This window comes from Erythrolamprus reginae, chromosome 1 (assembly GCF_031021105.1).
Source record: "Erythrolamprus reginae isolate rEryReg1 chromosome 1, rEryReg1.hap1, whole genome shotgun sequence".
Lineage (NCBI taxonomy): Eukaryota > Metazoa > Chordata > Lepidosauria > Squamata > Dipsadidae > Erythrolamprus > Erythrolamprus reginae.
Window position 1 is genome coordinate 41993678 of NC_091950.1, and position 26378 is coordinate 42020055.

Sequence of the window (26378 nt, forward strand, 5' to 3'; positions counted from 1 at the left end):
GTTAGGTTCCACAGAGTTGGCTTTTTACGGGTCCTGTCGACTAAACAATGTCGTTTGGCGGGACCCAGGGGAAGAGCCTTCTCTGTGGCGGCCCCGACCCTATGGAACCAACTCCCCCCAGATATCAGAGTTGCCCCCATCCACCTTGCCTTTGGTAAGCTCTTAAAAACCCACCTCTGTCGTCAGGCATGGGGGAATTGAAATATTCCCTTCCCCATGGCTTATAAAATTTATGTATGGTATGATTGTATGTATGACCGATCTTTTAAATTGGGGTTTTTAGATTTTTTAATATTAGATTTGTTTACGTTGTCTTTTTACTGTTGTTAGCCACCCCGAGTCTGCGGAGAGGGGCGGCATACAAATCTAATAAATAAATAAATAAATAAATAAATTGTGTTAATCTGTTTCTGTATTGTGCTCTTTTTATATTAGGATCAGTTAAAAAGGGAAAGGATCAAAATACAGAACGGAGTTTTTTCCTCAGGATGAAATGTACACTGACCAGCAGAGGAAGAACGGTGAATATAAAATCAGCCACATGGAAGGTAATTTTCTTTCTGCTCTGAAAGAAGTGTATAAATAAATGCTTCAAGAGCATTTGAAGAATATATGTATTAAAAGATGTTCCCTTAACATCTCACATTGTTTGGATGCTCCATATTTTAAAGCTTTTTTTAGTTACATTCTAGGCTGCATTCATCTGCTCTGTGACTATAATGGCATTTTAAAGTGCTCTAAGTTAAGAGCAAAATTTCTCATAATCTAGAATTTTGTTCAATTATTGAAACTAAATGGGGCACACTGTTCCCTACAACCGTTCCCTAGTTGCTACAAATGTTCATTCACAGAGAACAATGGTACTTGAAACAAACTTTTTCTCAGTCTTCATGTCGGGGCACAGAAATGTGAGGGATGATAAGCTGTAGAGCTACCAGAAATCCAGTCTATAGGGGAAGAAAATCCAGAATGACATGGTTGCAATGGTCAGCCGATTATACCGCAGAAATTATATTTTCTGCAGTTGTTAAGCATTATTATATCGTTTTACTTAGGTAGTTGGAAGTAGTAAGATTTCCAATCCAGTGCCCACCCAGCGTGAGTAAAATAGAATAATTGATGTTATGTATAAAGATTAAAAAGAGTAGCTTTTTCTTCGATATGTTTAAGCAGTAAAGCAGCCATGATGGCTATGAGTGATGAGACGTTTCACTGAAAAGTAGCATTGTGTGAAATATCTTTTAAAAACACAATAGTACATAAACGTTTTGGGACTGGTTTGTTTTGTTGTATTGTTCAAGAACTTAAATCTAATATTTTAAGCATATTAAAATAATTTGAAGGATGGAGAGAGAGTCACAGTGTCAAATCTGTGAGAAAAATCTATGTGTTTTACATTAAAGGTTTCCTGATGACGCTTGGGGAGTTTCCCAGCGATCTGGAGGGCGACTCTGTTGAGCGCTTTGTTGACCTCTGGAATACGGTGGCGGCCAGGGCACTCCTCTCAGCAGCATTTATCCCTGAGCAGCCTCTCCCCCCTTTCCCCCCCCTTCTCCCCAAATCAACCCCTCACAGCTCCTTGACTCACTGAGGAGCTCCAGGAAATGAAGGAAGTGAAGAACCGTCTAGAATGATGCCGGTGAAAAACAAGAAGCGAATGTGACCGGACACGAGTAGGAGCCCAGATTCGAGCCTACTCTGTGGCGATAAGGGCAGTGAAGCATAATTACTTTTCCTCCCTTATTGCGTCTGCGGAATGTTGGCCAACTACACTGTTCAGAGTGTCCTGGACCCCTTGGGAAAGAATGGAAAAAGGAAGATCCAGTTTATGTAAGTTGTGATCGTCTGGCCAAGCATTTCGTGGATAAAATCTCTCACATTCACTCTGAATCACAAATTGGATGGACAGAATCCACTGAGATGATAGAGGTGATGTCTTGTGCAGTACCTGGGAGATTGTGATTTTGACGAAGTAAAGTCCTCCGCAGCCTGGAATTTGGATTCTGGCTGCAGGTAGCAGTTTGTTAAGGGATGGGGAAGTAACAGAAGATACATTGGTCTGTCTTCTAGCGAAGAGGCCAGGCCTGGATCCAGCGAGATTGGACATCAACAGCCTTATCATTCACCTTGTTTTTTCTTAGGGATTAAAATTATGGGGTTACAATTGCAGAGGATTCTGGAGAATATGAATTATGTAGACCTAAGATAGTCTAGATGGAGAAAAACAAACTGAACCCAACCTAGGCATGATTGAATAGACGTTTTTGGTTCTTGATGTAGTCCTGTTTCTCAGAAAAGAGCAGGGCTACAATCTGGGGCACTTCCTGAACTCTTGTTACATGTTACCCTTTAGCTGTGGGAGCTGCACTGATTACTGTTAGGTTTCCAAGTGCAATCCAAGCTCCTTGTCATTGCATATAAAGTACTAAATGGTGCAGGACCTGGACGTCTTAAACACCAGTGTTTCCCAATAGATTCTGCACATTCTACATGGGAAGATAGGAAGGATCTGCTAAGGATCCTTAGCTACTAAGGAGGTATGGCAGAAGGGAAAGGTGTTCTCTTAGGGGCTCCCCATTAGTTTGCCCCCACCTCATGGCCTTCCAAGGCGCAGATGGAAATTTGGCTCTTCCCAAAGGCCTTTGAGAGAATTAATTATAACTATTGGCACCATACTCAAAAAATATTAGCTCATTAATTTTAAGTTGTGGAAATAGATTTTGGATTTTGTAAGTTTTAATTACCAGTAATTATAATATTGATTAACCAACTAGAAACTGTTAGGTTTCAGGTACTGATAAATCTCATTAACAAATTAATTAACATGGGATGAAAAATTCATAGACATTGGTATGCTTTATGTGTATTAGAAATCACAACCTCTCCCCCACTGCAAAAAAATGTCTTCCTTTCAATGATAATTATTCAATCAGGGACCATTTCAAAAGAGAAAATCAGAGCAATATGGATCTTTTTCTATTGATTTGAGTTCTTTGCGCAATATATAGGCAACCAGACCAAAACTATATAGCTCTGAACTTCATTTTGGCATTTGCTTTAAACAATTTAAATAGTTTTCAGTGAAACCTACTTGCTACTGCTCATGGAAATAGTGGTTAATTTCACTTAATTTAGTTAATACTTGAAGATGAAACAGTTATCCTTTAATGCTGCAGACTAATGATGCAAATGTAGATCTTGAAACAATGGGAAACAGGACTGCTCTATTGACTGTTAGTGAGGAACAAGCTTCTTTTGACTACTTTTGCCCAAACTAATGCCTAATTCAGCTGCCAATTAAAGAAATGACTTTGTAATATGAATAAAAAGCGCTTGAGATTGCTTCCGTGTTTACATATCAGGTTGAGGATAAACATTTTTTTTCTTCCTTTTCAACACTCAGGTACTTCATTGTACAGGTCATATCCGCGTTTATGAGAATTGCAACAATCAGACTGTGTGTGGCTATAAAAAGCCTCCCATGACATGCTTGGTATTAATTTGTGAGCCTATACCTCATCCATCAAATATTGAAGTCCCGTTGGATAGTAAAACGTTCCTCAGCCGCCATAGCCTTGACATGAAATTTTCCTATTGTGATGAAAGGTAAAGCCTTTGGACAACAATGCCAATGCATACCTCACTTTCCTCCACTTCCAAAATGGATTCCATTTGAATTGTTATACTCACCTCTTTGCTGATGGCATAGTGCAGTGTTTTTCAACCAGTGTGTCGTGAGACATGGTCAGGTGTGCCGTGAAGCTCAGAGAGTGAAAGAAAACAAGAGAGAGAGAAAGAAAGAGAGAGAGAGAGAGAGAAAGAGAAAGGGAGAGAAAGCAAGTAAGCAAGAGAGAGAGAGAAAGAAAACAAGAGACAGAAAGCAAGAGAGAGAGAGAGAAAGAAAACAAGAGACAGAAAGCAAGAGAGAGAAAAAAAAATGAGAGAGAGAAAGAAAGCAAGAGAGAGAAAGAGAACAAGAGAGAAAGAGAGAGAGAAAGAGAGAGAAAGAAAGAAAGAGAGAAAGAATGAGAGGGAGGGAAGGTGGGAGAGAGAAAGACATAGAGGGAGGGAGAGAGAAAGAGAGCAAAAAAGGAAAGAAGGAAGAGAGAAAGAAAGGGATGGAGAGAGGAAAAAAAGAGGAAGGGAGAAAAAGAGGGAGGGAGGGAGAAATAGAACGAAAGGGAGGGGGGAGAGAGAGAGAGAATTTTTTTGTCCAAACTTTTTTTAGCGCCCCCCCCCCCCTCAGTGTGCCCCATGGTTTTGTAAATGTAAAAAATGTGCCGCGGCTCAAAAAAGGTTGAACATCACTGGCATAGTGTGCCATTTTACTGTACCATGAATTTGTTAAAGCTGAGGGAGATAATTAGTTAAATGATGGTGTAAATTTATGTCCTTCTGGTTTTTTTTAACTTCAGTTTCATACTTTTCAGTTCTGAACAATGAGGATGCAAAATGATTTCTATTTTGCTTTTAATTTTCCAAAATGTTTTTAAATGATAAAAAAAAAAATAAAGATCATGTTTTAAATTTTTCCAGTTAAGTAAAATATTGGAAACAGTTTATTTAATTAGCATATATTAAACCTAAAGCATATATATAAATAATATATATATAAATAATATATTCATTTTAGGGGGAAAAAACCCACTTCTGCTTTCTCTCAGTTCTGTAGTGTTTATTTTTCTTATTTTGTGTAACACTGCCATCAAGTGGCTGAAATAATTTTAAATTTGGCATTCCCCAGTCGAGTTCTTTAGATGTGTTGGACCATTTCTCCAGCCCCAAGCATATTAGGCATGCTAGCTTGGAACAACAGGACTTACAGTTTATCACATCTGGAGGCACCTGATTGGGGAACGGAAATAATAAGACAAAGATGGTATTCTAATATAGGAAAAGTGTAATTGATGTAATGCTGAAATATTTTTTGTTTGTATTCTTATGGTTTTTTTCTTTAAGATAAGCAACGATCCTCCTCTAATTCATTTTGCCTCCGAGCATAGATCATATTGTAGCTACTAGTAAAGCTTGCATTGTGATCTGTGTTTGTCTAATTAAGACAATGTTTACTTCCATTTCATTCTGTTATGGAATTTTTTAATAACAACTCTCCATGCACTTGGGGAAAAGCATATTTAAAACCATTAAATGACATGATTCGTAACATCCTATTGGTTCCAAAATGCAAAATAAAACCAGCATGTAAATATTTTTTTAATTTTGATATATTTTCTAAGTTGCTTTTAATCAAGCAAAGTTGCTAAACTTTAATTGTTCTAGCTCATTTTGGCTCCAAGCTGAGGTGATGTTATACTTATTAGTAAAGCTTATATTATGCTTTTTGTTTTAATAATAAATTGCAATAGTTTTTTTCCAATAAATCTCCAATACTTTTCAAATAAACTGTACCAGTAATCTTTAGAGATGTCATAAATTTACTTCTTTCCTCCTTTTGCATAAAGGATTACAGAACTAATGGGGTATGATCCTGAAGAACTCCTGGGGCGTTCTATATATGAATATTATCATGCACTGGACTCTGATCATCTGACGAAAACTCATCATGACAGTAAGTTGATGAAGGCAGAACTGTTTTATGCTATTCAGGTTTCATTAACATATTCTGTGCTATTTATCATAAATCTTGCACACGTTATGCCAGCGTTTTGTCAGATACTGTGTATGCTATTGTGCAATTCTAAGCAACTCAAAAGTTCTGGATGAGTATATTTCAAATGTTGGAGAGCTAATCTTGGGCACAGATTTGCTGCCATAAAGAAATGGCAAATTTACAAGTGACTAATTGTAAAACAGCAATGCAGTAAAAGTCATTGTTGCTAGGTGGATATAAGTTGCTCATTAACTGACAAGATGTCTGAGTCACAAATATCAAATTGCCTATTTGTGCCGGTGTCAAACCGGTAATGCTCACAGAAATGGTCCCTCAGCATATTACTCTGATTCAAAATACACACACTTAGGGAAAGACCACACTGGAAACAAGCATGTAATTATTCTCAAAAATAGTCAAGCATCTATGCACATGTGTTTCATTGGTGAATCAAAACACTCCTTTATTCTTTACCATCTCCTTTAGCTTACTCAGATGCCCTACACTGCCCCTAGTTCCCATCACTATTTATGTTTTAAAAAATAACTATTATTTATTTAGAAATTTTTATTTAGAAATACCCAGCTCTGGTTGAATCCAACCAGCTTACAAAACTAAAACCCCAATTTCTCTGTGTATGTATATGTGTGTTTTTGTGTGTGTGTGTGTGTGTGTGTGTGTGTGTGTTTGTTTGTTTGTTTGTTTGACTTCTATGCCGCCCAATCCCAAAGGACTCAGGGCAGCTTACAATAATGATATAAATACAAATACAAATAGTTGATTATACCGTGTTTCCCCGAAAGTAAGACAGTGTCTTACTTTCTTTTTATCCCCAAAAGCCCCACTATGTCTTACTTTCGGGGTATGTCTTATATTGTCCCGGGCACCGGGGCCGGCTCGTCTTCGGGCTTCGGCCCGGGCGAGGCCTCTTTGGGCACCGGAGCTGGCGGCGACTTCCTGACGCGCTACCGGCTGGTGTCGTCTAAGCTCCGCAAGCGCTTCCTGCGCAAGCCCAACGTGTCGGAGGCGTCGGAGCAGTTTGCGGCGCTGGCGAGGGAGCTGCGTGCCCAGGAGAGTCTCCCTTACGCAGCCTGGTGCCAGCTGGCGGTGGCGCGCTGCGCCCAGAGCTTGGGCCACCCGGCGGGCGAGGCGGCGGCCCTGGCCAAAGCGGCGCGGCTCTGGCTGCGGCACGAGCAGGAGCAAGGCCCAAGCTCTGGGCGCAGCGCGCCACCGCCAGCTGGCACCAGGCTGCGTAAGGGAGACTCTCCTGGGCGCGCAGCTCCCTTGCTTTTAGTACCGTGTTTCCCCGAAAGTAAGACATATGTCTTACTTTCGGGGTACGGCTTATATTAGCCGACCCCCCTGAAACCCCCGATACGTCTTACAATCGGGGGTGTCTTACTATCGGGGAAACACGGTAATATCTAAAACTATAAAACCCCATAATAAAAAAACCATTTGTTATTTTTTTTTAAAAAGTCATAATCACACGCATACACACCATTCATACAGTTTGGCCATATAAACCCCAATTCCCATCTTAATACTGCAAATATTAATGTTAAAAGCATTATTGGGAATAAAGATGTTTTAAGTGGCCGGAACTTTATTTTGCAGTATTCTGGTCACCCATTATTTTCATTGAAAATAATTGCTTTTAAAAAGGCAAGGCCAATTAGAGTTGGGTGAGTCTCTGGCAACTTACTGGGCATCCCAGTCTTCAGTATATAATTAATTTGGGTCTCTTTCTTCTTCCAGTGTTTGCCAAAGGGCAAGTCACCACCGGACAGTATCGAATGCTTGCCAAGCAAGGGGGATATGTCTGGGTAGAGACTCAAGCAACTGTTATATACAATACTAAGAATTCTCAACCACAATGTATAGTGTGTGTGAACTATGTCTTGAGGTAAGTTTTGTTTGTAAATGCTGTTGTGGGGGGGGGGGGGGGGCGTGCAAATAATCAGCCAGGTATTAAGCAAAGCTTACTTCCTTAGTATGTATTTCTTTGTAATCATACTTGTTCATTTCTTTGTTATGTTGAGTTGATTTCTGTATGAAATCTTTAGCTTGTCTTCCTACTGATTGACCATAGGTTTTCATATCTGTTTGTTGCGGTGCTATTTATATTTCAATAAACTGCATCAGGGGGCAATAATGAATGTAGTTATTGCAACAAATAAGAGTCTGCATGTGTGCCACTCGCAGCGCATAGTTTTCCAGTCCATGTATAGAATTCTGTTGGAATATTTTGCCTTCAAATAGAAATGCATACTGTACATCACATTATAACTTCAATGCAGATATTATTGATTGATTACATACTATCAAATTAGTGTCAACTCTTAGCAATCATGATTATATAGCTATTCTCCAGGATGATCTTTCCCAACTTGGTCTATCATTTTTTCCAATGGTGCACCCTCACCACTAATTGAGTCCATCTATCTTGCTGCTAGTTGGCCTCTTCTCATTCTACGTTTTCCACTATTCTGTTAAGCTAGCCTTTGCTTAATGTATCTAAAGTATGATAACTTGAGTGTGGACAGTTTTACCTTGAGTAAAAATTCTGGGTTGATTTGTTTGATGATTCTTTTCTTGGCCATCCATGGTATTCTCAGGGATCTTTTGCAACACCAAAGTTCAAAGGTGTCAATACTTTTTCTATCCATCTTCTTCAAGGTTCAGCTTTTGGTTCCATTGAATGTCAGAGGAAAACAATTATTCGGATGTTTCTTATCTTTGTAGACATAGATATAATCCCAGCATCTTGAATATCTTTTCCAAGGCCTCATGGCTACTTTATGTGAAGTATTTAATCTCTGCTGGTTCCTTAGTTGTTGATAATTTTAAAAAATGCAAAAGTTATCCATCACTTCTTTTTAAAGGCTGGTTACTCTATTTGAGGTAATTCATTTAGTTTTATTTATGTTTAATCTTAGTCCTGTTTTTAATAAGCTCCTTGACTTTTATTACTCGAATTTGTATTTGTGTTCATCATTTGTATTTTCAGCTATCAGAATAGTTTCATCACTATAGCACCTGTTCTTGATGTTGCTTCCTCCACTTTTAAACTATGCTCATCTTCTAGTCCAGCTTCTGCATATATGTTGAATTAATAAGGTGAGCGTATACATTCCTTTTTCACTTTTTTGTCAACCTAGAGTCAATGATCTATTTCTCCATTTTCTGTATCTACTCTGTCTTCCTGACTTGGATCTAAATTTCACATGAGGACAGTAGGTGTTCTGGGATTCCCATTTTTATATTTGCATGAGCACTTTTCACAGTTTGGCATGATGGATACAATTAAACTGGTCCCTGTAATCAATGAAACCCATACTGACTTTCACTTTCTTGATTAATAAGGAAACAGTGTGAATCAGGAATTATGTTTCTTGGCTTTTTCTAAAGCCATCTTAAACCTTTGACTTGCTCGTTTCCATGTTGGGTTCTAATTCTGAATTGAATATCCTAGCTTATGCGCAAAGTTAAGATGTTTGTGTATTATTTTGTGTATTATGTTAAGTTTCCTTTCTTCAATACTTGTATATGGATTGACCTCTTCCAATTTTTGGTCCCTGTCATTCCCAAATTAAATGGTTAGAATCTTTACCTGAATCATTGAGTTTTCTGGATTAATACATTTTTCAGCTACATCCTCACATTTATACTTTTGATTTTGACTCTTTTCAGGCTATTTATGGTGCTTATTTCCCATTTTTTATAAGTTTGTATACATAAACATATCCTATTGAATTCATGCCTGTTCCCAAAAGAATGCTATATTATTATTTTAAACATACATCTAGAGAGTTATGTGGTTAGCCTCTCAAGAAAAGAAAAAACAACAATAGCAGATTCATTTTCTAGTGGACAGTTTATTCATCACTAATATTTTTTTACAATATATAATTGTGAAATATTGTTAAAAGTTATTTTAGGATTCAAGGTGGTGGTAAAACCTAGTAGCTTTGGATATTCCACCATCTATATTTACACCCAGAATTTTCATCAGTAAGCAGAGACTGAGATAAATGCTCAGGTGCCCATTGCCTTGGCAGAGCAGTAAAAGGCCAAAATATATTACGTATATGTTTCTTATGCAATTGACGTACATTATAAATAAATTAGCATTATGCAGCTCTCAGTATCTCTTTTATCAGTTCTGTTTTTATTCTTTTGCAGTGGAATTGTTCAGGGGAACTTGGTTTTCTCACTTCAGCAAACAGAGCGTATGTTGAAACCAGTGGATTCTCCTGAGATGGGAATGATGAAAGTACTCAACAAGAGTGATCTGGAAGATAGCAGCAGCCTCTTTGAGAAACTTAAGAAGGAACCTGATGCATTAACCTATCTTGCTCCTGCTGCTGGAGATACCATAATAGCATTAGATTTCGACAATGATGGTATGTGTACATTTAATCAAATATTTAAAGAAAAAGGATAATTATCCATAAATGCTGATCATTAGAATTTCTTAAAGATATGTTCTTGGGATGTTAAGACTCTAGAAAGACAGCAAAGAAGAGCAACAACAATGATTAGGGGACTGGAAGCTAAAACACATGCAGGAACTGAATATATCTAGTTTAATAAAAAGAAGGACTACGGGAGACATGATAGCAGTGTTCTGATATCTCAGGGGTTGCCACAAAGAAAGGGGAGTCAAACTATTTTCCAAAGCACCTGAGGGTAGAACAAGAAGCAATGTGGAAACTGATCAAGGAGAGAAGCAGCAATTAATCAGTGGAACAACTTGCCTCCAGAAGTTGCAAATGCTCCAACACTAGAAGTTTTTAAGATGTTGTCTGAAGGTAGTGTAGTGTTTCCTGCCCAAGCAGGGAGTTGGACTAGAAGACCTCCAAGGTCCCTTCCAACTCTATTGTTGTTGTTATATACTGAATCATAATAAGGCTCTTAATTGGTGACTCAATATTTCTGTCTTTGTTTGATGATGTCTTTTTTAAAATTTTTGTAGAGCCAGATGAACAAGAACCATCTGATGACGTTCCTTTGTATAATGACGTAATGCTCCCCTCTTCCAATGAGAAGCTGCAGAATATAAATTTGGCAATGTCTCCATTATCTGCCTCTGAAACAAAAAAGCCCCTCTGTAGCAGTGCTGATCCAGCACTCAATAGAGAGATGGTGGCCAAGCTGGAGCCCAGCATGGAGCCCTTAGATCTTACTTTCTCCAGCCGGCGGAGCCAAGATCAACCAGCTACTCCTTCCGATGGAAGCACTAGCCAAAGCTCACCTGAGGTTTGTCATTTAGCAATCTTTTGCAACTTTCCATTGTTTCTGTATTAAATTTTATGCACTATCGACCTTGTATCAGATCATTTGCTTAGGAAACAGCAGAAGAGGATAGTAGGGGGCAATAAAAACTGATTGAATCTTTGCTAGTGAACTTTTGATCAAAAACCTTTTATTAGAAATAATAAAACTATTTCACATTTTATCCAAACACTGTAGTAGAAGCTTTTAATTGTTTTGTTCAGCTAAAGATTAAAACAATTCAATTCCTCTTTCATTTGATTCATTTCTGTTGACAGTTAAGAATTATTCTGAGATACAGAATTTGCATTTAACAATTCGTTTTTATTAGTATAGCCTTGTTTCCTAAGCCTTAAGAATGTTTTTAAATACAATTCTAAAATGTGAGGAACTATGTGTTAAAATGATTGTGTGAGCTTTATTATTCCAATCTATATATATGTTGTGTGTCATCCTAATTATAGGATCTTAGTGATTTGAAATTTCAATGAATAGACCTTTTTTCCCTATGGGATCAGATTCATTATGATAACGCACTTGAAATTTGGTCTCATTTTACTGAATGAAGTTGCTGATTATTTTTACAGCCTAACAGTCCTCCTAATGATTATTGCTTCAGCGTGGATAATGACATATCAAGTGAGTTCAAGCTGGAATTAGTGGAAAAGCTTTTTGCAATAGACCCAGAATCAAAAAATCCATTTTCAATGCAGGTGAGCACATTAATTAAAAAATTTGGTTCATTCTATTTTAATATGTACACATTCAAACGGGGCTTACAGTGCTTGGTGTAATTATTCAAATACCGAGGTAGAGTACTAAGTTCATTACTATCTGACTAGATACAGGTGAGTGGGTGAGGGAATTAGCAAAATGAGTGACATGATAGATAGATAGATAGATAGATAGATAGATAGATAGATAGATAGATAGATAGATAGATAGATAGATAGATAATGGATGGATGTAAGTAATTTGCTGTAACTTCAAGTGGCTGCTGACTGAATTGTCCGAAGTCAAAGACCACCTACAATATCCATTTCTGAGGAATCAAAATACTTTGACTGAAGTGATTGCAGTCAGAAAACTTCAAAATGGTCTGTGTAGCACTTCAGATTTATTCTCTAAAGCGATGCTTCTGAGTGCCTGGCAGTGTCACCATGTACTTCTTATTTCCAGTATTTTCTGGCAATTTAGGAAAGGATATGGCTACATGGTTGCTATAAATTGTTAAAGGCAGGTGGTATATTTGGGCAACTGTGTGTTCCGGAACATCTGATGGTGAAAGAATTTTAAATGCTGCAGAATCCTAGTGTCTGGGTGATGCTTATAAAGGTTATTTCTGGAACCCTCACAAAATTAATATCGGTATAAAGTAAAGATAAGGCCATTTTATCAGTCTAATGTAGCTGAACCCCATAAATCCATGGAAACTATGTTGCTCATCATCTCCACTTCAGTAGCCTTCCCAGCTAAGCCTTTTGGGAGCAGGATGAAAAGGAGGATTGATAGATTCTTGGAAGATAACAAGCTTGATAGCAGTGTAATCACAATCCTGTGTCAGATTATGCAATTATGTCATTGTCATCTTCTTTCAGGAAACAGATTTAGATTTGGAAATGTTGGCACCTTATATCCCCATGGACGATGACTTCCAGTTGCGCACCTTCGACCAGCTTTCCCCACTAGAGGGCAATACTGCAAATTCTTCTTCTAATGTGACTCCTGGTACAGGGTTCCCGCAAATTCCAATGCAGTCATCAGCCACTGACACGATAAAATCCACAACAATCAAACACGAACCTGTTCCGAAGATGCTTGTAACGTCTGCCCCTATTAAGTCAAAAGTACTCACAGATCCTGCTCCCGTAATCAGTGCCCCGGCATCACCTTACGCTAAGAATCAAAGTCGGACTTCGTCTCCAGTCAGAACAGGAAAAGCCACAATAGACCAGACAGACCAAATAGGTCCAGGAGCTCCGGACTTGTTGACGGTCACTTTTGGCAACAGGTAAATGGGGTTATCTGTCAGATCTTAAAGGTAGTCATGTGATCTATACTCTTAAACATAGAAAGGTGAATGAACCTATGATCAGCACTGCTTGCAGGCACTAGTAAGTTCACTGATCCTTCTTAGCTTTCTTTTAGAATTTGTTTTATTATTACAAACCACTAGCATTTAAGCTGGAAACTATTTCTGAGGTTCAAGAAAGTCTTCTCTGGAAATAGTTAATAGGATCACTGGGGAGGAGATTTGCTAAAAAGGTATTTTGCTATTGGCTGTGACAACTATGTGTAAACAGGGAAATCTCCTCTGATACAGGTAGTCCTGTAGATCCTGTTAAGGATCCTTATTGGGACAGGAGTTTCCATTGCTAAGTGATGTTGAGACTCTAGAAAGAGTGCAGAGAAGAGCAACAAAGATCATTAGGGGACTGGAGGCTAAAACATATGAAAAACGATTGCGAGAATTGGTATGTCTAGTTTAATGAAAAGAAGGACTAGGGATGACATCATAACAATGTTCCAGTATCTGAGGGGCTGCCACAAAGAAGAAGGGGTCAACCTATTCTCCATAGCACCTGAAGTCAGGACAAGAAGCAATGTATGGAAACTAATCAAAGAGAGAAGCAACCTAGAACTAAGGAGAAATTTCCTGACAAGAACAATTAATCAATAGGACGACTTGCCTCCAGAAGAAAGTTGTGGGTGCGCCTACACTGCAGGTTTTTAAGAAGAGATCAGACCACTATTTGTCTGGCAAGATATAGGGTTTCCTGCTTGAGCAGGGAGTTGGACTCATTGACTTCCAAGGTCCCTTTCAATTTTGTTATTCAGTCATTAGGCAAAACATTACATGACCATACAACTTAGCAGCAGCACTTCTAGTAATCTTGGTTGCAGTCATTAACCAAGGATCTCACACTTCTGCTACTCTAGGCTATGCTTCGGTTTCCCCCATCCACTATTCCTCCCTCCCCCCTTTTTTTGGCTGCCCTGCCCTGCACCATATATTATTCCCTTTCTGCTGTTTTCACTGTCTCCTTCTTTCTCCTACTTCTGACAAAGTTGCACTTGGCCTGGCCCTTCATTAACAGCTGCTGGCTGCAAGTTACTGGTCAGCAGTGGGGAGAAGATGGCAAGGGGGGAAAGGTAACAGATTGCCCAGCAGCATGAGTGGCAGAAGGCAAGGCAGCAGGGACAGGGAGTGGGGGGTAGCCAAAAGGCCGAGATAGGGGGAAATAACTATGTGGGGGGAGATGGAAGTACATGCTGAAGTTGCAAATACAGTTGTGCTGAATTTTGATTACATGGGGTGCTGTAGCGGCCCTCACTCTTAGGTCCATACATTTGTTCAGCACCGTTGTAACTTCAAACGCTTGTTGAATAAATGTTTATTAAGTGAGGACCACCTGTAGTCATTTGACGAATACACCTACTGCTGCTTTTAAATAATCCAATGTGCCATGGGTCACAAAAGTCAGCTATCTTGACATTTATTCTTGGTATGCCAGTGTTGCCTTATAGTAATATTTTCCCTATTCACAGGTAAGGATGCATCTTTACCAAGTTATCTATTAAGTAGAAGCGCAGTTAGGTTTGTGACCCAATAGTTTAGCCCCAGTCTGCTAGATGAAGCTGTTTAATGGGCTTCTTAATAAACCCAAACCATTCCTGTCAGTCTTGCTCTAAGTTGTACACTTTATTTTCATCTTAGAAGTGTGGAATCTTGTTTTTGAAATTTAGCTTTGAATACTGGAGAATGGGACATTCATGTGAGCTAAATGGTCCCAAAGCACCTACTTCCATATCAAACTAAACATGAATAAAATTGCACCTGGGCTAGTCTTTTTTGCTCTGTTTTAATTGATTGGCAATTAATATTGGTCTTCTGAGGTAGCTAAGCCAAATTTGATACTGAAAGTACATTTAGTATTTTTAAAATATTGCTGATTGGATGTCTATGGAGATTTCAGTTACCCAGGTCATAGTTGTCTCAGTGGTGCTTTTTCCAGAGGCAGCTGGACTTTCTGGTTTTTCATTGATGGTATTTCACTTCTCGGACAAGAAGCTTCTTCAGCGCTGACTAGATGCTGGGGAATGGAAGGATTTATATTCCTTAAAGACAGCTGGCCATTTGCATTATTTTAGCAAGTCGTTAAGGCCATCTGGAGGTTTATCTATATCAGGGTCACCTGAGTGGTACAAATGGGTATGGAGCCTTCTTGAAACTGTTGAAAGGACTGTGTTGTAGATTGGAGATAGATGATATTGTATCTCAGATGATGTCGTATCCCTCCTGCTCTATTGAGGGAGGGTCGTTCAATTTTGACATAGATGGCCTCTTTGAATTTGAAAGTCCTAAGTCCACCCCAACTAGTCCACGTAAAATGCATATACAGTACATCTTGAGCTGAAAATTTAAGACCTTTTCATTTAAGGATGTCATTGGCAGTGTGTTCCAGGCACTATTATAACATTAATAAAACATAAAACATTATTATAAAAGAAAACAATTTGGATTTTATTCTATCAAATTATTCATAAATTTAGTTTTAATTGATTTGGAACAATTGTTAATCCTCTGGCTTTATATTCCATACTAGATCAACTGAAGCAAATGAAGACATCAGTCCAAGGATAATAGCTCTACATAATATTCAGAGGAAACGAAAAATGGAGCAGGACGGATTGCTTTTCCAGGCAGTAGGAATTGTACGTCCTTTCTTTTAATGTTGGGTATTACACCTTTAAAAATGTATTTTTCTTTGAACCATCAGGTTGTTATTTTGCAAGAACATTACAATTTTTAGTCCAGAGTTCTCAGCTAAATGAAAGGTCGCTTAGCTCTAGTCTTCTACTTCTGTCCTTTAGCAATATACAGTGGTACCTCATCTTACGGACATAATTCGTTCTGTGACGAGGTTTGTAAGTAGAAAAGTTCGTAAGATGAAACAATGTTTTCCATAGGGATCAATGTAAAAGCGAATAATGCGTGCAAATCCTTCAGGAAAATCCCAAACTTTAGAAGGGTGGTGAACGGAGGGCAGGGAGGAGCAGTGAAAGGGGGTGGGTGGAGGAAGCAAGGCTAGCGGAAAGGGTGTGTGGGAAGGAAGAAAGGCAAGGGGGCGCCCCTCCCTTTTCTTTCTTCAAAACACACCTTTTCATTGCCTCTGCAAGCACTCCGTTCTTGCTTTCTTAATGCAAACTCTTTCGCTCTCTCCAAGCCACCCCTCCCTTTTCTTTCTTCAAAACACACCTTTTCATTGCCTCTGCAAGCACTCCGTTGTCCTTGCTTCCTTCACACAAACCTTAGCAACAGAAGTCTGGATGCGGGGCATCCCAGCAGCGGGGGCTTGGGTTCGTAAGGTGAAAATAGTTCGGAAGAAGAGGCAAAAAAATCTTAAACACTGGGTTCGTATCTCGAAAGGTTTGTTAGAAGAGGCGTTCGTAAGACGAGGTACCACTGTATTTCATTACTCATGCCCTCTCAGAGTTGTAGACTACACCCATGGACCTGATGCTTCAACTAGACAGAATGGGTTTTGTTTAGTGGTGGGATAAGAGATCACCAGAACTTTTAAGGGTGTCAGAGTGGATGCCGCATTGTTATTTTTACGAAAAAGGACCAACATAAACATGTTTATTTTCACGTGAAAGGACCGCCCTTTGCTTGCAGCGCTGCTGCGGCATCCTTTTTCATAAAAATAACAATGTTTATTTTTATGTGAAGACCTCCCTTTCAAGGAGCTGGGGAATCCCTCCCACGAAGAGATTCCGGGGGCGGAGCCTTTGACGTCACTGGCAGGTTGCTAAGGACGCCAAGGTGATCACTTCCTGAATTCCACGGAATCCAGGAAGTGATCACCTTGGCGTCCTTAGCAACCTGCCGGTGACGTCAAAGATCCGAACGCCGAACGTGACCCCGAACTTTGCCTGAAGTTTCAAAAAATTTCGGGTTCGGCAAACCGAACACCACAAAATTCGGTACGGACCCGAATTGTGCGGGTTCGGTTCGCCCATCACTAGCAGGGAGGTCAAAGGGACACCCCATTGTAAATGCCTGATTGGTCGGGTTGTAAAAATATGTTCCAAAGCGCCAGAATAGAAGCTTTAGTTCCTAACACCATGGGAAATTTGTCTTTTCCCATGGTCTTAGGCAACCCTTGCGAAATGGTCGTTCGACCCCCAAAAGGGTCCCTACCCCCAGGTTGAGAACCGCTGATCTAGAGACTTACAACTTTCAACATGCCTATTCATGTTGGAAGTCGATGTCAAAGTAAGGGCATAATTGATAACCTCTCCATCCCTGCTTTCCGCAATGCGTTCGTTAAACGAACGAGTGGTCATTAGGTAAGAGCATGGAGTGATTCGGGTGGGGGGAAACATGGGAGGCCTAGGGCACCTGGGATTCTTTCCTGCTATCCGTGGTCACCTTCTCTTCACAATATCTGCTTTTAAATGAGTACATTTTTTCATTTCAGTAGTATTTTTGTGTAGAACTTCTGTGGTTACATTTTAAAAAGTGTACATATATATATATATATATATTTCAGGGCACATTATTGGGACAACCGGGGCCTCCTGGAACAAATATATCACTGGCTTGGAAACGCGTAAAAGGATGCAGATCAAGTGGACAGAATGAGGTGGCGGAGAAGACTGTAATTTTGTTACCATCAGGTTAGAGTCTGTGTAATGCTATCGTAATAAAATCTCTCGATCCCTTCTTTTCTCATGTAAACACCTGTATCTTACAAAATATTTTATTAATATTGATAAAAAATTGGGAAGGGTATAAAGGCCCAAACTATTAATATTGGGCTGTCTATTAGAGGAATTCTATTTTAATACGTATATTGTGGAAAGGAATGAAATGGATCCTATGGTAAAGGGAACCTTGATAATGTGAAATTAACACTAACTAATATTCTTCCATAGAATTTGAGAACATAGCAACCTTGCTTCTTAAAAAGTCATTGGAGACACCCTCCGCCCATGCTATATAGCATACTTTTGTGCATTATTATTTATTCCCAGTAATGCCTCTGAACCCATAGAGGTGTCAGAGGCATTCTGGGGTAATAAAAATAGTAGGTAGGACTCTCTCATTACTTAGTTGTGAAGAACATCTAACTGTCCGGGAAAGGGGGGGTGGGAGCAAAGAGGATTTATAGATGTATAGTTGCATAATATTCCCTTTCACTGTTTCTCTTCTGAGCAAGAGTAAATCCTAATTCAGCTACCCTTTTAATTTAATATTCTGCTAAATACTGTTTTTAAAGGACGTATTTCCATAGGCCCAATAATTCTGTTTTATTTTTAAAGAATACTTCACCTTATATTTATGTATTCAATATATATAGCCTCCCATTGCACTTTTGCATGACGATAGGAGACTTACAATAAAATAAATAAAATAAGAATAAAAAATAAAATGCGCATCAGCTGAGCATTATTTAATCGATCATTTACACAGTCAGGAGAAAGGCTTTGTACCACCCAGAGGACCCTGGGTTCTATCTATTCACTGCTACTCTGTAAAATTGAAATATTCATTTAGATTTATCAAGATACTTATAGCTAAATTCTCTAACAATGACTGGTGACTTGTTTATTTATTTCTTCACTTATTGTTCCAGAATGCTGTAGAAGTAACATTCATTTTCTTTTTCATTGTAGATATAGCAAGTAAACTTCTAGGGCAGTCAATGGATGAGAAGGGACTTCCACAGCTTACCAGCTACGATTGTGAAGTCAATGCTCCTATACAAGGCAATCGAAACTTGTTACAAGGCGAAGAGTTGTTCAGAGCCCTGGATCAGATCAACTGAGCATCTCTTCCTGTACTTCCCTCTTCGTAATTGTTCTGTTTTCTTGGACATTGGTGATTTTACCACCTAAAAGCAGTGTATTTATATTTTCTATATCTGATTTTAGAAGCCTGGATACAAATACTGCACTAATTCAGTTAGTTTGTATCTGATCCTCTTTCTATTTTGGACAATTTCTGACATAATGAGTTTGTTTTCTTTCTTTCTTTCTTTCTTTCTTTCTTTCTTTCTTTCTTTCTCTCTCTCTCTTTCTCTCTCTCTTTCTTTCTCTCTTTCTCCCTCCCTCCCTCAGCTAATGATTGCATTTTTGGTACATAAACAGTTTTAAGTCGGTTAAATTTAGAACATACTCATAATGACAGCTTTGAAGTAGGCACCTTTTCAAAAAGTATTTATTTTTTATTTTAACTAGGAGTTTTGTCACTGAAGACTTTTTATCTGATGATACATTGCCGCAATAAATTCGTCTAAGCTTTCTATCATGTGGTTGTAGGCATACTTGAAGGCACATTGTGCTGTTATCTCTAATGTTTGAATAAATTTTTACTTTACCTTTTTAAAAAAAAAAGAAATATTGCTTTGCAGCAGTGCATTTGTAGCCAGTCGCACAAACTATTTTCTTATGAAAATAAACAAAATACCAGCAGTTCCTCATGCAATATTGTGCATTTATAAAACTAGTTTTTAATATGAACATTTTTCTTTTTTGTTTCTCTTTTATGTTAATTACATGTGAAATTATGTAGAAATTTGGGAGTAGTATTATATTTTTGTTATGTTGTATTTTGAGATGCTCCTAAACACTCTGTTTTAATATTAAAGTAGGATTAGAGGGAAACAAGTTGATATGTGAGGCTAGCAACATCTGGGGACTTTCAGGTTAGGAAAAAAGATTATTGGAGATGGAGTAGATAATGGGAATGTCATACAAATATTTGGGGAACAAGTGGATGGAAGGATCCCCCCCCCCCACACACACTTCCTTTTGGATTTTTAAAAATTGGGCCCACTAAATAGGGTTGATCTTCAGACCAGTTGAAAATCATTTGTTTTCCTTTTTTAAGTTCTTATTTTTCTGCAAATGAATGAATTCACTGCCAGTACGTGGCAATTTTAGAAATGGTTTTCCAAAAGACGTCTTTTTCTAAAAAAAATAAAATAGACATGGTCTTAGAATAATCTGTGTTTGAAGGCACGATGTCTCCTAGCATCCTGGGAGAGGGTTTTGTTTTCATGCCTTGTTTTTGAATTTTCTAGAAGCATCTGATTGAGTTGGATAGACCCTTGGTTTGATCCAGCAGGGCAGCTTATTATTTATATTAAGATTTTTTTTTCATTTGAAAAACAATCCATTTTTTATGTTGAAATTTTTGACCAACTCAAAATTCTCCCTAGCTTGTACATGATGGTGAACCTATGGCACGCGGTGTTGCTCTATGTCAGTTCCAGCGTGCATGCGTGCACTGGCCAGCTAATTTTTGGCCTTGGCAAAGCCCATTTCCGCCCTCCGGAGGCTTCAGGAGATTTCTCTGAAGCCTCCAGAGGGCGAAAAAAGGTCCATTGGACAAAACGGAAGTTCAGAAAAATGGACTTTAAGGTATTTTAATTAAAAGGTATTTTAATTAATTAAAAAACTGTTTTAATATTGAATTTGCACATGATGTTTTTGCTTGTTGTGAGCTGCTCCAAGTCCTCGGAGAGGGGCGGCATACAAATCTAATAAATAAATCTAATAATAAATAAATTTCTGGTTCACATCGTGTAAAACGTTGTGATGTGAACTGGTGGGGAAGGTAAGTAGAAAATGACCCGTTGTGTCATTTTTCACCATCCCCAGGCTTCAGTAGTCCGGAGGCTTCAGTGAGGCTTGTGCAAATACACCGGGGGGGGGGGGAGTGCAGGGGTTGTGCGCATGCACAGGAATGGCATGGCTATGAACTTATGTGCATACCCGTTTAGCACATGAGCCAAAAAAGATTCGCCATCACTACTATATACCAACAACAGTTTAAATGTTCTCATTATTTTGTTTGGTAGAGGTGATATTTCAGACAAAATCATGAGCCATGTTGCTTTTCTAATAAACATTATCTAGTTTTATCATTATGTTGCTTGCTAATAATTCAGTGTTTTGGATTTTAAGTACCTTGTTGCTATTATTAACATCAGAACTGCCCCCACCCCATTAAACATAGCTTTCAGTAATGCTGAATATACTTTAGAATTTTTTTAAAATTTAGGAAATAAGTCACAAAACACCTTTCTTTCTAAATGCTGTACAATAAATTCAACCTACTCATTCTTTTTTCTTTTTGTGGTTGGATATGACACTAACTGTATTGTTTTATTAAATCAATAAACTATGTGGACCAGGCCTGTAACAAAGGATTGTATCTGCAGATCATAGTGAATTTCCAGTGTGTACTGTAGTTTTTTTTGGGTAGAAATCAAAATAATCATGCCAGGAAATTTTTGATGTTGAGGAGTATTATAAGGATGGGTGCTTCAGCTCTGATAGGCACATGTTCACCGCAGAATGTTAGAAAAATTCTCAAGGCATGCATGATTTTTATAGTGACATTCTGAACATGTCTACTTCAACAGATTGATGTGGCATATACCCTTACAGTATTGTTATAAATTTCTGTTTTTGGATATAATCTTCCTTTTAGAGGGAAATGTATCTTGACCTCAACAAAATCTCCTTACATCCTTATTAATAAAATGGTAAAACATTGGTCACATGATGACATTGATAGATGGATTCATAATTGGTTGAATGGCTCCCCCCAAAAAACAATATTCATAAATTACTGTATCACTTTGAAGATAGTATTGAGTAGCATGTCAGAAAGCTCTTCCTCAGGCACTATGCTGTTCAATATTTTTATTAACAATTTTAATTAAGGGGCTGGGGGAGATTATTGTAAAATTTTCAGGTGATACAGAATTAGAAGGAATGTTGACTTACAATTGTTCATTTAGTGACCATACAAAGTCACAATGGCACTGTCATGGTTTTCACAGTTAAAATCTTTGCAGCAATCCTGTGATCCTGTAATCAAAATTTAGATGTTTGACAACTGGTTCATAATTATGACTCTTTTAGCATCCTGGGGTCATGTGATCACATTTTGCAACCTTCTGACAAGCAAGTCCAATGGGGAAGCCAGATTCACTTAAGAACCAGTTTACTAACTTATCAACTGTAGTTAACAACTGGTAAGGAAAGTCATAAAATGTGGCAAAACTCACTTAACAACAGAAATGTTGGGCTTAATTGTGATTATAGGTTGAGAACTACCAGTACTTTAGAAAAGAAAGATACAAACAGTGAGCCAATAAGAACAGTGTGAAATTTGGCAGGGAAAACTGAAAATTGTTTCTCTGCAGAAAAAAGTAAGACACATTTTGCGATGGGGAGGTTTTGGCTTGAAATAGTATAAATAAAAAATAATAACTAGATGTTCTAGTGTATCACAAGGTGTACATCAACTACCGTATTTTCAGACTACAAGACATGGTCCTGGAACCAGCAGAATAGAAGAAAAAAGTAGAACAAGTCTGACAAAAGATAGCAAAGATGAACACAATCTGCATTAAAAATCACTCCAGAGGGGATGAAAATTACGCTAGAAGGAAGGAAGATAAAAGTGGACACCATGGAGAGGGCACAGGAGATGTTCAAAAAAGAAGGGAAATATCCACAAAACTAATTAAATTAAAAGCGGGAATAATATGTTTGCAAGAAATCCATATCAAGCAAAAACATAAAAATATCTGGAATACCAAAAAGTGGGAGAACTTTATATAACACTAAATGAAAAAAAAAGGAAGAAAGGAGTGGCAGTATATGTACAAAAGGAGATTAAATCTTAAGAATTAAAGGCTGACCCTAAAGGAAGATAGAAAGAGAGATAAATATTGCTAGTAAATATTTACGCACCCATCTGGATGGGTGTCAACAGGCTCAAACTCAACCCTGACAAGACGGAGTGGCTGTGGGTTTTGCCTCCTAAGGACAATTCCATCTGTCCGTCCATTACCCTGGGGGGGGGAGAAAATCACTGTTCCCCTTGGAGAGGGTCCGCAACTTGGGCGTCCTTGATCCACAGCTAACATTAGAGAACCATCTTTCGACTGTGGCGAGGGGGGCGTATGCTCAGGTTCACCTGGTGTACCAGTTTCGGCCCTAACTGGACTAGGAGTCATTGCTCACAGTCACTCATGCCCTCATCACCTCGAGATCCAACTACTGTAACACTCTCTACATGGGGCTACCTTTGAAGAGTGTTCGGAAACTTCAGATCGTGCAGAATGCAGCTGTGAGAGCAATCATGGGCCTTCCCAGGTATGCCCATGTCACATCAACACTCCACAGTCTGCATTGGTTGCCGATCAGTTTTCAGTCACAATTCAAACTGTTGGTTGTGACCTATAAAGACCTTCATGGCATCGGACCAGAACAACTTCAGGACCGCCTTCTGTCGCATGAATCCTAGCGACCGATTAGGTCTCACAGAGTTGGCCTTCTCCGGGTCCTGTCGAAAAAACAATGCCATCCAGTGGGACCCAGGGGAAGAGCCTTCTCTGTGGCGACCCCGACCCTCTGGAATCAACTACCCTCGGAGAGCAGGACTGCCCCCACCCTCCTTGCCTTTCGCAAACTCCTAAAAACCCACCTTTGCCGCCAGGCATGGGGAAATTAATTCCCCTTGGCCGCTCTGTTTTATGTATGGTTTGTTTGGGTTGCATGAATGTTTTTATTCAAGGGCTTTTTTAACTGTTGTACTCTTTAATCATTGGATTTGTATTTTGTGTTCCTGTTGTGAGCCGCTCTGAGTCTTCGGAGAGGGGTGGCATGAATGAATGAATGAATGAATAAATAAAACAATTTTTTAAACCAACAGTTACATGAGAAATAGGCAACAATCAATTATAAAAACATGCTTAATAGGAGACTATAACGGTATAATTGATCCTAGGAAATATTATATGATGGGAGGAAAAGGAAAAATCAAAAAAACTATACTACCAAATACATTTAACGAAATGATAGAAGAGCTAAACTTGACTGATATGTGGTGATAATGCACCCCAAAAGCCAACAATACACATTCCATTCAATTTCACACCAGTCCTCCTCAAGAATAGATATGGCTTGGATAAGCAAAGAAATTAGTAAGAATGTAGAGTCAGTTGAAATAGGCCCAAATACATTGGTAGATCATAACGTTTTGATAATGATATGGATAGGAAAGAAAAAGAAGGAGACGGACCCTAAATACTAAATTATTGCAAGAAAAATAATATATACAAACAATAAAGAAAGAAATTGACCTATTTATGAATGAGAATAAGAAACCAACTACCATACAGAATTTATAGGATACATTAAAAGCTTATATCTGGGATATTACAATTGCCTACACAGCAAAGAAAATTAGGGGAAAATGGCAAAACTGCAATAAAAAATAAAAAACACTAAACAATTAGAACATAAACTCAAAGAGACCAAAGGATGACAATATATGTAAATCATTAATGGAAGCCAGGCACGAGCTAAATCTTATTGAACAACAAGACCATGCAAAGGATAATTAGATTTGTTAAACATTTTTTGAAAAAGCAAACAAGCCCAGTAGGTGGCTGGCCTATAAAATTAAAAACGAAAGCGGTAATAGAATAATCCAGCAATTAATAAATAAATTCTCTGCTGCCGCCCCGGTTCTTTGGAATCAACTCCCACCCAATGTCCCCACTGCTCCAACCCTGCTGGTTATCCGTAAGGCCACGAAGACCTGGCTATGCCGGCAGGCTTGGAGATCCTAAATTAACACCAACCCGACCACCTGCATGAACATGACTACGTGAAAGGTATGTATGTGTGTTGTGAGTTGCCTTGTTATGAGTTTTAATTAGGGTTTTAGAATTATATTTTTTTCTTGTCTCCTTATTGTTATTTGCAATTTTATATGAAAATTTTATATTGTTGTAAGCCGTCCTGAGTCCCTTGGGATTGGGCGGCATAGAAGTATGTGTAAATAAGAAAGAGAAAGAAAGAAAGAAAGAAAGAAAGAAAGAAAGAAAGAAAAAAAAGACATAGGTGCTTTCTTTCATATATGGTAATTGTGACCCCAAGCAAGAGGTTACTGGAAAAAAGTACACAACTGGCTACAACAAATCACAGTAAGAACAATAGAATATACCCCGGGTTTTTTCTTGTTAGGAATAATAAGAAAACAGCATCCCCAAAACATACAATATTTACATATCACCATGGCAAGAATTGCATATGCTCAATATTGGAAGAACAACAAAACTCTACTGGAAAACATGTTGATGGACAAAATATATAGGTTTGCTGAGAAGGACATGTTGACTCTTGAACTTAAAGGACAAAATTATTTGGAACACTATGAAATATGGACTAAATGGTACAATTGGACTAAAAAAAAGGAAAGACTGAGACAATGTGAGATGAAGGTGATATGAGACTATGTAAACATACTGTATATTAACAAATAATATCAATGCATGTTATTGTACAACAATAACATGTTTAAAGATAAAAAACAATTTTTTATTTAAAAAATCACTATCCATCAATTAGAAAGGCAGCTTTACTCAGAATAGTTTACATCTTGTGACAATCTTTAACAATATCTGCCTATCTCAGGTTCTTGGGAAGGACTCAATAGAATGGAAAGGTAAAAGGGGGAGGAGAAGAGGAAAAGCGAAAAGGAGTAATGTTGGCCAACTGGACTTGTATTTCTTGAAGGTTTTCTTCAATTTTCAGAATGAATAACCATTAATGTGCATCATGCAGTTATCTCCCCCTTTTTAGCAATTCTACTCTTCCTAAACTCACTTATACGTGCAGTTAATTTTAAAAAATCCCACAAACCTTCCAATTTTCGGTACTTCATTATTGTCAAAGCATTTCCAGTCCCCAAATCCATTATACTTACCCAGATTGCCCCAAAAGTTCTCTTAAATAATTCACCATTGTGACGTCTATTGGAATATGCTGTGCTGTGTGCTGTGCTGGTTTCAGCTGAGGATGCTTCTCCCGGATGCGGGAAGGAGATGCAAATGAGCGAATGTTCCTGATGCTCCCAGCCAATCCACTTAGTGGGGCCACGCCCACTGTACGTGCAGCTCAGCACTCTAGACAGAGCCAGGAGGTATTTCTCACCCTCCCCAACCCTTCTTCTCTGTATCAGAAAAGATAGCTGTTTTTTTTGGCAAGATGCAATTGTAATGTAGAGAATGAAATAGCAGGATATATCTCTTACTAAGTGTCTCTCTGGAGCTGGTTCAGGATTTATTGGTGTTGCAGACTGAACCCGGTCTATAATTTTCCATTAGGCAGAATGTTTCATATTAATTTTTGAAGGGCTGTCAAAGAAACAATATGTGATGTTAAAAGAGGTGAAATATTTATAGTTAGTTTGTTACAAAGAAGTAAGTCAAAAAGCTAATAACCTGAAGAGATGTAAGGAGAAGAAAGAGAAAAGAAGGAAAGGAAAAGGAAAAGATAAGCTTGGGAAAAGTAATATTGTTATGTGACTTTTATGTAAGGTTACTGTTAAATCACCCTGTGATAGTTTGTAAATACTAGTCCTTTGAACAAATGAGAGCAAAATATAAAT

The 26378-nt window shown here is 38.4% G+C and overlaps 1 protein-coding gene across 1 annotated transcript in view; it reads left to right on the top strand.

The window, feature by feature from the left end:
- Positions 1–21134, top strand: part of HIF1A (hypoxia inducible factor 1 subunit alpha) — a 52689-nt gene extending 31555 nt beyond the window's left edge. Inside the window, exons 5-15 of the mRNA XM_070750970.1 lie at positions 436–548; positions 3404–3606; positions 5463–5569; positions 7370–7517; positions 9797–10017; positions 10590–10873; positions 11476–11601; positions 12487–12899; positions 15496–15604; positions 17446–17572; positions 18572–21134. Coding sequence (XP_070607071.1) covers positions 436–548; positions 3404–3606; positions 5463–5569; positions 7370–7517; positions 9797–10017; positions 10590–10873; positions 11476–11601; positions 12487–12899; positions 15496–15604; positions 17446–17572; positions 18572–18723 — 2003 coding nt within the window. The 3' untranslated portion in view covers positions 18724–21134. The remainder of the gene's footprint in view (positions 1–435; positions 549–3403; positions 3607–5462; positions 5570–7369; positions 7518–9796; positions 10018–10589; positions 10874–11475; positions 11602–12486; positions 12900–15495; positions 15605–17445; positions 17573–18571) is intronic.
- Positions 21135–26378: the final 5244 nt, after the last annotated feature.